This window comes from Spermophilus citellus (assembly GCF_964194105.1).
Source record: "Spermophilus citellus genome assembly, chromosome: 15".
Taxonomy (NCBI): Eukaryota; Metazoa; Chordata; class Mammalia; order Rodentia; family Sciuridae; genus Spermophilus; species Spermophilus citellus.
In genome coordinates this window covers 62,247,482-62,260,541 of record NC_138195.1, presented here as the reverse complement: position 1 = coordinate 62,260,541, position 13,060 = coordinate 62,247,482, and the positions used below count along the sequence as shown (strand labels likewise).

The following is a 13,060-nucleotide window of genomic DNA, read 5'->3' as shown; positions in this document are numbered from 1 at the left end:
CCAGCCCTATTTTGTATGTTATTTAAAAAAGACAGGGTCTGGGCTGGGGATGTGGCTCAAGCGGTAGCGCGTTCGCCTGGCATGCGTGCGACCCGGGTTCGACCCTCAGCACCACATACCAACGAAGATGCTGTGTCCGCCGAGAACTAAAATAAATAAATAAATAAATTCTCTCTCTCTCCCTTTCCTCTCTCTTAAAAAAAAAAAAAAAAAGAAAAGAAAAAAGACAGGGTCTCACTGAGTTGTTTAGCACCTCATTTTTTGCTGAGGCTGGCTTTGAACTCACTATTCTTCTGTCTCAGCCCTCCTAAGCCACTGGGATTACAGGTGTGTCCAACTGCGCCCAGCAAGACATGCTTTTTATACAGGAAACTTAGGGGTACATATTTCCAAAAGACATGAAGTAAAGCTTAGTATTTTGGAAACATGCTATAAACTCCTAGCTATTACTTGTGAGCTATCTCAGTAAATACTTTTATGGGAAAGCATATTTTATTTTGACACACAGAAAACAAATCTGGAATTTAACGTTGCCAATATAAAAACAGATAGCACTTGACTTAAAATTGTTCAAAATGTTTTATTAATATTTTTATTGTAGTTTTTATCCTTTTGAAGGAGGACCTAAAGCGCAGAATTTAAAAAGATCAAGAAAAACAAAACCATAAAATTCCCTTAAATTTAGCATTACACTGATTAATAGTCCTTCTAGATTTCAATTTAATATTATACCTTCTAGGTATACTACTTAACACTGCATAAGTAGGCCAAAATATTTTGTGTACATAACCTGTCTGTGACTTACAAAGACAACATGGATTTTAACAGTAATGTTAAATGTTCTAGATAAGCCACAATAAAGATATAAAATCTCATATAAATATAAACAGCAAAATTTCTAACCAGAGGTCAGGTCATAGCTTCTCTTGCAAACTTCTGATATTGGAAGTGGTAAGGCTTTCTTACCCTATTAGCATTTATGGCTTATAACTTCCAAAATGCACCAAAAGACACATGGATAAAGAAATTAATTTTCTTGGACACCGTAGTCCAAATTTACATGAAGTTGATAATTTAACAGTGGAAATAAGGGCTAAGGATATAGCTTAGTTGGTGGAGTGCTTGCCTTGAATGCACAAGGCCCTGAATTCAATCCCCAGCACCACGAGAAAAAAAAAAAAAAGGTAAAAATAAAACAAAACAAAAAATTATTATTTTAACTTTTTTCTCCAAAGTATTGGGGACTGAACCCAGGGTGCTTTACACTGAGCTATATCACCAAACCTTTTAATTTTTAATTCTGAGGCAGGGTCTCACTAAGCTGGCCTCAAACTTGTGATCTGCCTGCCTCAGCTTCCCAAGTAGTTGGGATTACAGGTATGCACCACTGTGGACAAAATTATGTTTGTTTTTTCTTTACAGTGCTAGAAACTGAATCCAGGGCCTTGTACATGCTAATCAAGTGCTCTAACACTGAACCCCTGGCTTCCTGAAAACTATCTTTGAAATGTTAGCAACACATTAAGTTATACTGTAAGACTGAAATAAACTACATATTTTTCTCTTATACCAAGCAGCAGTAATAACTGCACTACTTAATTTTTTTCTTTTGTTTAAACCACGTTTAGACAACTGTGTGCATGATGAAACTTTACTGAGATATTAGCTGTAGCTAGCCCAGTGATTTTCAAGGCCTATTCTTTGTCATCTGCCATAAAGCTGAAAAAGCTGCCCTGATGCTACATCACTGTTCAACTGGACTAAAAAACAATGGTAGTCTGTGCCAATTTTATGAGTGAAAACTTAGAACAAATGTTATGGACTCAACTGTGTTCCCCCAAATTCTTTTGGGGTTATAGACCTAACGCCAGTAACTAGAATATGACTGTATTTGGAGACTGGGTTTTTAAAGAGGTAATTAAATTAAAATGAAGCTGTTAGGGTAGGCCCTAATCTGATCTGACTAATATTCTGAAAAGACCTGCTGACATCTAAATCTTGGACTTTAAGCTTCTATACCTGTGAGAAAACAAATTTCTGTTGTTTAAAGTCATCTAGTCTTTGGTATTTGGTTACGAAAGTTCTTTTTCTTGCATCTTCAGGGCTTTCTATTTTTTATTTTGAGATAGGGTTTTACTAAGTTGCTGGAGCTGGCCTTGAATTAGTGAGTTTCCTGCCCAGGCCTCCTGAATAACTGGGATTAGAGGTGTGTGCCACCATGGTTGGCTGGATTATGGCAGTTTCTTGCAAAGTAAAACAAGGAATAACTTTGGTAAGGTTTATATTACTTTTGAAACTTTTTAAAGATTTTTTTTTCTTATATCTGTTCTTAGCAGTTATCATCAGAATGAAAAGCTTTAGTATCCCATGAGGAAGGCTGACTCAAGCAGGCATATATTTCAAAACTCACTCATCAAAATTGATTCAAACAATATAGTGAACTAGAGTGAAAGATGCCAAAGTACATGGTGACTGGCATAGCCTGTTTGAATTGTTCTTATTGATGCAACATACTAGTACTGAAATGAACTGGAATTTAGCTAATAGCTTGAAGAATGGTTGCCCTGTATATGAAAGAGTATATAATGGTGTCATTAAAAGACATTTGATCTGAATGTTTCAAATTTAGTTACAGGAAATATTTACTCAGGTAAAACCAATCTCAAAATATATGAAATCTCTAGCCAAAATATATGAAACTTCATTCACTTACCTGCTAAATGTAAGGGTGTAGAATGTCGGCCTTGGGTATCACGGCAATTTACATTATCAGGAGAAGACAACTTCTTGACTCTGGCCAAACAACCTTTCTTGGCAGCATCAAGCAGAGCTGCATCTCCTCGAAGTAGATCTTGGATATCTGTATCTCCATCTTTAACAAGATCCAAAGGAGTATTCCCATCCCTGTTTTTCTTTGTAGGGTCTGCACCATGCTAGGCATGTGAAAAATAGGAAGGGAGGAGAGAAACTGGCTTAAGTGTGCCCTTTATCAACGAGAAAATAGTCAAATGTCACCATACCAAAGAACATCAATTTATACTGAGACTCTACCTTAAAGATTAAAACGACTATTAAAACTTAACCCAAGGAAAGATGGGGGAATGAGACAGACATCATTACCCTAGGTACATGGATGACTGCACAAAGGGTGTGACTCTACATCGTGTACAACCAGAGAAACAAAAAGTTGTGATCCATTTGTGTACAATGAATTGAAATGCATTCTGCTGTCATGTATAACTAACTAGAATAAAAAAAATTGACCTATACCAGAAAATTATAATAAGAACAAAGAGGCAGTTAAGTACTATTGGGTTTTTATAATGTTTAAAATTAGAGTTTTAAATCATGTTATTAAACATTACATTCTATAGTCATGCTTCATTTAATGATGGGGCATGTTCTGAAGAAAGCATCCTCAGGAGATGTTTTATTGTGCAAACATCCGAGTGTATTTAACACAAACCTAGATGGTACTGGCTGCTACATACTTAGATTATATGGTATAGTTTATTGCTCCTAAGCTATAAGCTATATATTACAGGCAAATGTAACACAGTGGTGAGTAATTGTGTATCTAAATACAGAAAATGCATGTTAACCTCCATTATATTGGCTTAGGAATGAACTTCCTCAATAAGACTCTTAAAGTGCAAGAAGTAAAACAAGAATCAACAAATGGGATGGTATCAAATTAAAAAGCTTCTTCACAGCAAAGGAAACAATCAAGAACGGATAGAGAGAGCCTTTAGAATGGGAGAAAATCTTTGCCACCTGCATGTCAGAGCATTAATCTCTAGGATATATTAAAAAAACCAAACAACTCCATCAATAAATGGGCTAGGAACTGAACAGGCACTTCACAGAAGAAATACAAATGGACAACAAATATATGAAAAAATGTTCAACATCTCTAGCAATTAGAGAAAAGCAAATTAAAACCACAACCAGTGTAATTCCATGTCATGTTCAACAATGTGAATTGGACCCTAATTAGAATAAATTATACTCCAAGTATGCATAATATACCAAAGGACACTCTACTGTAATGTGTATCTAAACAGAACAAATAAAAAATGTAAAAAATTTTCAGCTACATTATAATTGTATAGGCGCATGGTCATAAATGCAATCCATTGTGAAATGTCAATATGCAGCTCATAACTTTATTTTTACTTTACACAAACAATTAAATAAATCATGAATCTATTCTCTTGGCTTTTGCTATAAAAGATCTATTGGTATCTGTATTAAACCAATGCCATCAATTTTATGCTAAATAAGCTAGGCTTATAAACCATTCAATTCATCAAGTATTTTGATTAAATTATTAGGAAAAAATAATAATCAGAGATCATGTCATACACAAAAATTCATGTGTGGCAAATATAGAGTAAAATTTAAAATTGTTTCATAGTTTTTTTTTTTTTCTTTCTGGAATCTAGTTACAGATAGATAATTTTGTTTTCTACTTTTACTAGTTTATACTAGAGTTATTTGGGGAGTGGGGGGAGGTCCAAAACTGTTAACATATTGTAGATAATTTACACTGTCCACAGTAAGTAGTTAAATATACCTGGAGCAGAAGTTTGCAAATTTCATATTTTCCTTTTGCTGCGGCTTCATGTAAAGGTGTGAATTTCCATAAATCAGCTACATTAACTACTGCTCCATGCTTAACAAGAAGTTCTGCAACTTCATAATGTCCATAAGAACATGCATTGTGCAAAGGTACAAGGCCCCTGAAATGAAAAGTTAAATGAGAATAATGCTAGAGAAGGATGATTTAATTTCAATAATTATATGTAAAAGATGAAAGAAATTTCTTGAACTAAGAGACTATACTGATTATATTTAGTAGAACATTAAGAACTGTATATTTTTAATGAATAATGATCTTAAGATAAACTGGAAAAATTCAAATATCCTCAACAAATACTGAAACACTAGATTAAAAATCAATACTTTAGGGCTGGGATGATCGATTGCTCAGTGGTAGAGTGCTCCCCTAGCACAGGTGAGGCACTGGGTTCGATCCTCAGCACCTCATAAATAAATAAATAAATAAAAATAAAGGCATTGGTCCACCTACAACAACAATAATAACAACAACAACAACAAATCAGTACTAGAGGGCTAGGATTATGGCTCAATGGTCAAGCACTTGCTTATCATGTACAAAGCCCTGAGTTCAATCAAAACCAAAACCAAAACCAGACAAAAATGAGTCTTACAATAATAAAGATTAATAAATATTTAAAAAAATGTTAACTGAAATTAAAAGCTATATTTAAATCAATGTAAGGAAAATAGACTACCTCCTAGGAAAAAAAAAAAAAGCTACCAACCATCAAAAAATATTTTCACTAAGCAACTCAGGAGGCTGATGCAGTTCAAAGCCAGTCTCCACATTTTAGCAAGACCCTGTCTCAAACTAAAAAAAAAAGAGCTGGGGATGTGGTCAGTGGTGAAGCGCCCCAAAGTTCAATTGCAGGTACCAAAAAAGGGTCATATTTTCCTAAAAGGCCAGATAAAGGTAAGGAAAAGAGAGACCTTAGTAACTGTTGGTACTCACCCTTTATCTTTAGCATGCACATCAGCTCCATGCTGTAGAAGATATTCCACCACAGACACCCTGTTGTACCCTGCTGCAAAATGGAGTGGTGTAGACTGACGTCCTTCAATATCTCTGCAGTTGACACTCTGAACAGTACACAGTTTCTGTAGGATTGAACACAGCATACATACACGTTCTCATTTCTTGTTTCAATCCATGTTGTAGGAAATTTCATGTTTGGCTTATTTTATTTTTTTTAGATGTTGATGGACCTTTATTTTATTCATTTATTTATATATGGTGCTGAGAATCGAACCCAGGGCCTCACACATGCTAGGCAAGTGCTCTACCACCAAGCCACAACTCCAGCCCTCATTTTCGTATCTAAGAAGTATTCTCAGGAATCTATTTTTTCCCCCCCAGGGCTGAGGACCGAACCCAGGGCCTTGCGCATGCTAGGCAAGTGCTCTGCCACTGAGCTAAATCCCCAACCCCAGGAAATCTATTCTTATTTCATCTTGTTGTTTACTGAGAATATCCCTTTGGTCCTCTCATTTATGCCTGTATCTCCTATTTTTTCTACAGTAAGTAGGTCAATTTTACCTTTACTACTACTCCTTACATAAAGATAACCTAAGTATAACTTCCATTTTGTGGCAATTACACGTACAGGTACACTGGATCACAGGAACACCAGCATTGTCAAGGTTCTTATTAAAAAGTCAGCATCTCAGACTCCTACGTACCGAGTTAGAATTGATATGTACACACATTAAAGATTGGAAAGTAATGTTCTAGACCAGTGGACCTCAAATTTCCATGTGCATTGGGACCCACCTTTAGATTTTCTGATTCAGTGTGTCTCTGGCGGGACTTGAAAATTTGCATTTTTAACAAGTTTCTAAGTGACACTGGCGGTCAAGGAACTATTCTTAGAGAATAAATTAATAAAATGCTACTGGTTAATCTTGAGAAAATTATAGTTACTCAAATAATTTTCTGTTTTTCGGTTCAAATGAGGAGGCAGAATGGAGAAATCCTCACTTAAATTTTTTTTTGAAATTTTTTTAGTTGTAGATGGACATAACACCTTTATTTTGTTTATTTTTATGTGGGGCTGAAGATTGAACCCAGTACTTCACACATGCTAGGCAAGCCGCTCTACCACTGAGACATAACCCCAGTCCTCATTTAATATTTTGCATGAAGAACATGGAAGTAGGGCTGGGGATGTGGCTCAAGCGGTAGTGCGCTCGCCTGGCATGCGTGCAGCCCAGGTTCGATCCTCAGCACCCATACAAACAAAGATGTTGTGTCTGCCAATAACTAAAAAATAAATATTAAAATTCTCAAAATAAATAAATAAAAAAAAGAACATGGAAGTTTAAGGAAGGAAAGCAACATAGATAATAAATCACAGTGCTCAAAGAGTAAAACAAAAAAGAACAAAACAAAATCCAAAAAAGTCACTATTAGTAAAAACTCTTTCCTCCTTTAACTATCCTACCTTGAAAAGCAGGAATATATAAGCTCAATAAACCAAGGAGTCAGTCAGTGGGTTTACCTCAAGGGGCTTTATCATTGGACTAGCAAAGCTCATTATGTTTACTGAACAAGAACTTCATAGATATATAAATTCAGGGGTCTATTCAAAAGACAGTGTTTCAAAGGTTATGAAGTTGGGCATCAGGAACAAATATTTTTAATGCATATCAGGTGTTAGGTGTGTGGTATTATCACAGGCCTCTCTACTTCTCAGTTTAACTATGTCCATTCTGGGGACAGGCTTTTTTTGGTGTGTGTGGTGCTAGGGATTGAACCCAGGGCCTTGTGCATGTGAGGCATGCACTCTAACAACTGTGCTATTTCTCCAGCCCCTGAGACAGGCTTTCTAATAGTAGTCCAATTAAATATATAGTCTGATGGATCAGCACTCGTTCATTGGGTAATACATACATGTTCTTGTTTCAGAGATTCATACAGAGCCACCTTAGAAAAACGAAAGGCTGGTGGAGATAAATGTCTATCAAGTGATTTTAGAAGGAGAGGGGAGGGAAGACAGCCTAATACCTATCACTAGGAGAGCTGGCCTTCCTTAATCCAGTGGTGTTATTTTATTCTCTAAGTTAAATTCCTGCCTCTACCTTATGTCTTCTTCATTTCTCTATTCCTTTAGACCCTTTCCGTCTTTAAAATGCTTCATATTGTGCTTACTGAAGAGTTTTATGTTTTTTAGTATGTATAGTGAAAAGGCATTTAAAATTTATCAGTCTCCCTTCCCTCACATGGGAGGGGGGAATCAGCTAGTTGTCCTTTAACTATTTGGTTTAACTTAATTTTCTGACCACTTCTTTTACAAAAAAACTAAAATCCTGATTATTTATGATGTCTATATTACTTATAAAGATAAATCCAAAAGAAAGGATCAATTTACAGAAAGCTCTTCATTTATAAAACCAGTGGAGGGGCTGGGGTGGTGGCTTAGTGGTAGAATGCTTGCCTAGCATGCATGAAGCACTGGGTTCGATCCTCAGCACCACATAAAAACAAACTAATATATCTATCTAAAACTAAAAATACATAATTTTTTTTAAAAGACCAGTGGATAAATTACTTTAAGTTCTAGAAAGAGATCAATATTCATATTTATTAGAAAATCTAAAATTGATTTTGTCTAGTGGGTCTGTTTAGTACTGGAATTACCCTACAGAAATAGTAAAATTATTCCAAATAGCTAAATTTGCCATGAATTAAGTCAACAAATACAGCTTTTTATAAAACTTATTACCCACTAGTGCCCCTTTAATTTGGCAGTAGTTTTGGAAAAGTCTCTAAAAGGGAAAATACAAGGTTTTTCTCTCCCTTACTAGCTTAGAAAATAAAAATAACATTTTTACATTTACTGAATAATTATTTAATTCATGAAAAAATGTTGAATTAAATTCTTATATTAGTTGAATTGTGATCTATCAATATATTAGGCTTTTGAGTTATTTACCTGGATGTACAATTTCTGTAGGCAGGGAAATATCTGGTATATTTACCATATATATGTATATATACATACATATATTTTTATGTACATATATACACACACACATATATTTGTATGTGTGTATGTGTGTGTGTATATATATACACACACACACACACACACACACACACACATACAAATATATGTAGACATGGTAAAAGTCAAAACAGAATCTGAGGAAAGGTTATTTGGGAAGATTTGTAAAGATTATTAAATATGTTAAACATATTAAACATATCTAACATAAGGTGTTCTTATGAGCATACTAGAAGGCTTAAACAGACAACAAGTAATTTAAAATCTGTGAACTCTAAGACATGTATGTGAAACTAAAAAGTCCTTTTCTTTCATCACTCAGTGTTTTTTATCTGTAGAGAACTAGATATTTTTGTCCTTTAAAAGCAAGGTACATATAAATAAACCAAGCTCTTCATTATAATAGTACAGACTTCATTAAATGATGTCAAAATAAAAATGCATGGTTAACAAATACATAAAGATTATATCTTACTTTTACAGTTTCTACATCTCCAGCCTTTGCAGCTTCCAGCAACTGTCTGTCTGCTTCTGAATTCCCTAATGGGATACCCTCTAAAAAGAGAGAGGGAAAGAGTGATTAATTTCTGTTTAGAAAATAGGACCAAGCTTCAAGTGAGGCATCTTATCAAAAGGTAAAGTCCTTTTACAGTCTGCTAGACTAGGTAGGAAATCTCCATGGCAGTGGGGGAAAAATATTAAGACTGTGTATAATTATAAAATATGATTTAAGCAACAAAAAGGAACATAAAATAAATGATAAGCTAGCCTGCTCTATAATCAAGCCATATGGAATGTTACAAAAGTATTACATCAGGAGAACAAAAGCCAGAAATCTAATAGTGGTTCTTCCATTTACTAGTTATCTGAACTGGGGCAAATCAGTGTTCTGAGGCTCACATATTTTTAATTCTAAAGAAAGCTGAACTAAAAAACAGATAAAGTTATTTCCAGGTCTGAAATTCTGTTCTACAGCTCATTTAACATTTCAGAAAAAAAGAACATCTACTGTTACCTTAGCACAAAATAAACTGAACACAGACTCAAGATTTATGTATAAAAAATTAAACCTTAAAAGAACTAGAATAAAACATAGATAAGTATCTTCATATCTTGAACTAAAAAAGCTTCTTAGAGCAAAACTGATTTGGAAAAATAACTGGCAGGCAACAGAGCATTAACCAAATTACAGAACAAAATGGCAAAAAAATAAATCACATTTCAACATACAGTTTAAGAAATACTATATCTAACATAAGGTGTTCTTATGAGCATACTAGAAGGCTTAAACAGACAACAATTCACATACAAAAAATAGAGAAATGATCAATAAAGATAAAATTATGTTCAAACTTGGTCATTATCAAATACAAATTTAAAAAGATCCTGTTGTTTTCTTACCCACTTAGTATACAAAGTGGAAATGTGGAGCTACACTAACAGTATTTCTATAGTTTGCACTAAAAAAAAGCATCCTTTTCTATTAATTCATAGAGGCATGTTTACCTAAGAAAAATATTAATATTTACAGTATCTAGTATAACAACAAAAACAGATCTTAATACTTTTTGTGGGTTTGTGAAATAGTACATATAATTTTCCTAGAAGGCAATTTGAAAATTATATACCATTCTTTGATTGAAAAATTTCCCTTTAATAATTTATTTTCAGAAGCTAGTTTGAAAATTAAGAGAAGCTATAAATAACAACAGAACTTAGCATAAAATTGGCAAGACTAAATTTTATCATTAGGCAACTGAATAGGGCTAGTGTTATTATCCTTAAACAGATGTGTAAAACATAGAAAAAAGGTAATCCAGAGAGCCACTGTAGTCATTTTAGTTTTGGCAGATCCTATGAGGCTACATCAATCTGCCTTCACTTTTTCAAGCAGTGTTTCTCAAAATGTGATTCCCTGACAACAGGCATAAAGATCATCAAAATGACTGTTAAGAAAAGAATGCTTGCTTCATTATCTGCGCTTTGAGATTTCAAAGCCACTCTATTAGATTCTAAGAGAAAGTAGAGATGTAAGTAAGGATACTTAAATTTTTTTTTGTACTGGGGATAGAACCCAGGGGTGCTTTACCTCCAAGCTACACTCCTAGCCCTTTTTATTTCTAAGACCTAAGTTGCTAATGCTGACCTTGAACTTGGAATCCTCCCACCTTATCTCTAGAGTCACTAGGATTAGAGGCGGGCAAGTGCTACCTTGCCTGAAGCAAAGATACTTCAAATATTATGTGACTGGATTTCTACACTGAAATATTTAACCTGTAATGTGTTCAGACACCTGCTCTAAATGTTAAATTTTAAGAATATGAGTACCTTTAATAGTTAAATAATATTCTGTGTGTGTGTGTGTGTGTGTGTGTGTGTGTGTCTGTGGTACTGGGGATTGAAGCCAGGGCTGCTCTACTACTAAGCTATATATCCCTAGTCTTTTTTGAGACAGGGACTAAATTGACCAAGCTGGCCTTGAACATGTGACACTCCTGACCCATTTTCCCAAACTGCTGGAATTATAGGTATGTTCCATGCACCTAGCTAAATAAGTTTTAATAAGCCACATAGTGTGTTACCTTGTACAAAGTATATATGACTTAAATATGCTGGATCTAAAAAGGATCCTAAAAAGGAATGAAGAATAAATGTCAGTACTTAGGGTATTATGTATTACCAGCTTGTGGTCCTATTAGATCCATCTTTTCAGATTTTCCTTTCTCTAAAAAGAAATAGCAACTATTATATCTTATTCTTAAAAATTTTCTTGATAAAAACTTGAGAGCCATCTATTTTCGCAGAATAAACGTTGTAAAGAAATCATAATTGTGACTTCATGACATTTGGGTAGTTGAGTACTTGTAAAGAGTACTATTAAGAAGAAATAGCCAAAAATTCTCAAAAATTTTCTTTTCATTACCAGCTCCTACATTAAACACCATAATGTTAAACAATTTAAAGGTTAATTAAAAAAAATTAACGTCACAGAAGCATTTAATACCTTGAAGCAGCTGCTGCACATTTTCATTTCCCATCTGCAAGGCAGTAAATCCCTGAAGGGATATGATGTTAGGATCACACCCATAGCTCAGGAGTAGGCGGCAAGTTTGCAGATGGCCACAATGTGCAGCTCTGTGCAGAGATGTCTGACCAAGATTATCGAGAGCATTAACCTTAATAATGCAGAAAAAGTTGAAATTAGCCTGCAGTGCACAATTTAAAACCACTCAACCATGTATTTAACACTTGCTACCTATTTAAAAGTTTTGAATGTTTCTTTTTGACACTGGGGATTGAACCCAGGGGTGCTAACCACTGAGCCACATCTCCAACCCTTTTTATTTTGAGACAGGGTCTTATTAAATTACTTAGGGCCTTGATAAACTGCTGAGGCTGATTTTGAACTTGTGATCCTCTTGCCTCGGCCTCCTGAGTCACTGGGATTACAGGTGTGTGCCACTGCACTTAGCTCAGTTCTTCTTTTATTAAATCAAAGCAAGTATTTTTTGCTTAAATCTAGAACACAAATACACCAACTTATGAAGGCTGGCTGACATCAGAAGAAAAACCTAATTTTAGGCTAAAATGTCGAGTGACAGTTGAATTTATTAACAAATTATTTATAGGTGCACTGTATTTAAAGTTAGATATTGCTTAAGAAAGCTGAATCTCTATTTCTGGATCTTGGAGTTCTAGAAATGTAGAGGTTAACCCCAAGATGGACAACAGTCAGGAGCAAAGCTAGAGTTAAATTAGTATTAAAAATATTTACTTCTATTGGCTTAATCCTCTACCCAATTTATCATGTAAAATATAATCTGTATAGATAAACACATGGTATATCCACACAATGTATTATTTCTTAGCAATACAATGGAACAACTATTGATAGGTAGATGAAATCTCTAAAACATTACACTGGGTGGAAAAAGCCTTACACAAAAAAATACATATTGTATGATTCCATGTATATGAAGGCCTAGAGCAGCCAAATCTAATCTGTCAGAAAAAGTAAAAATGGCTGATACTGTTAGAGGTGGAGATGGCCTAGGTTGGAGCATTACCTTTGGCAGAGGATGTTTACTATCTTGACAAGAGTTTTGGTTACACAGATGTATGCATTAATCAAAATTCAGCATATGCACATTTAAAATTTATAAGTTTTTGCTGAATGTAAATTTTGTATCTTAAGAAAAATTATAAACAAATGCTGAACTCTAGTTGATGAACTTTTGGATTTAGAGACGTGTATACTAATATGCAAATTACTTTGACATGTATTCAAAATAAGATATATTAAAGGATGTATAATAAAACAATATAGTAAAACATTAGTGACAGACACTAGATGATGGATATACAATTACTTATAATTACTTATATATATCTTTGAAAATTTTCACAAGAAAAAAATAAGACTATAAGACTCC

General features: G+C 34.3%; 1 protein-coding gene across 2 annotated transcripts in view; it reads right to left on the bottom strand.

The window, feature by feature from the left end:
• TNKS2 (tankyrase 2) overlaps window positions 1-13,060 on the bottom strand; it is a 60,969-nt gene that overhangs the window by 17,062 nt on the left and 30,847 nt on the right. For both annotated transcript variants that reach the window (XM_081267372.1, XM_081267371.1), the window contains exons 12-16: window positions 11,632-11,803; window positions 9,103-9,182; window positions 5,576-5,721; window positions 4,577-4,742; window positions 2,714-2,933 (exon numbers count right to left, since the gene is read on the bottom strand). In XM_081267372.1, coding sequence (XP_081123498.1) covers window positions 2,714-2,933; window positions 4,577-4,742; window positions 5,576-5,721; window positions 9,103-9,182; window positions 11,632-11,803 — 784 coding nt within the window. The remainder of the gene's footprint in view (window positions 1-2,713; window positions 2,934-4,576; window positions 4,743-5,575; window positions 5,722-9,102; window positions 9,183-11,631; window positions 11,804-13,060) is intronic.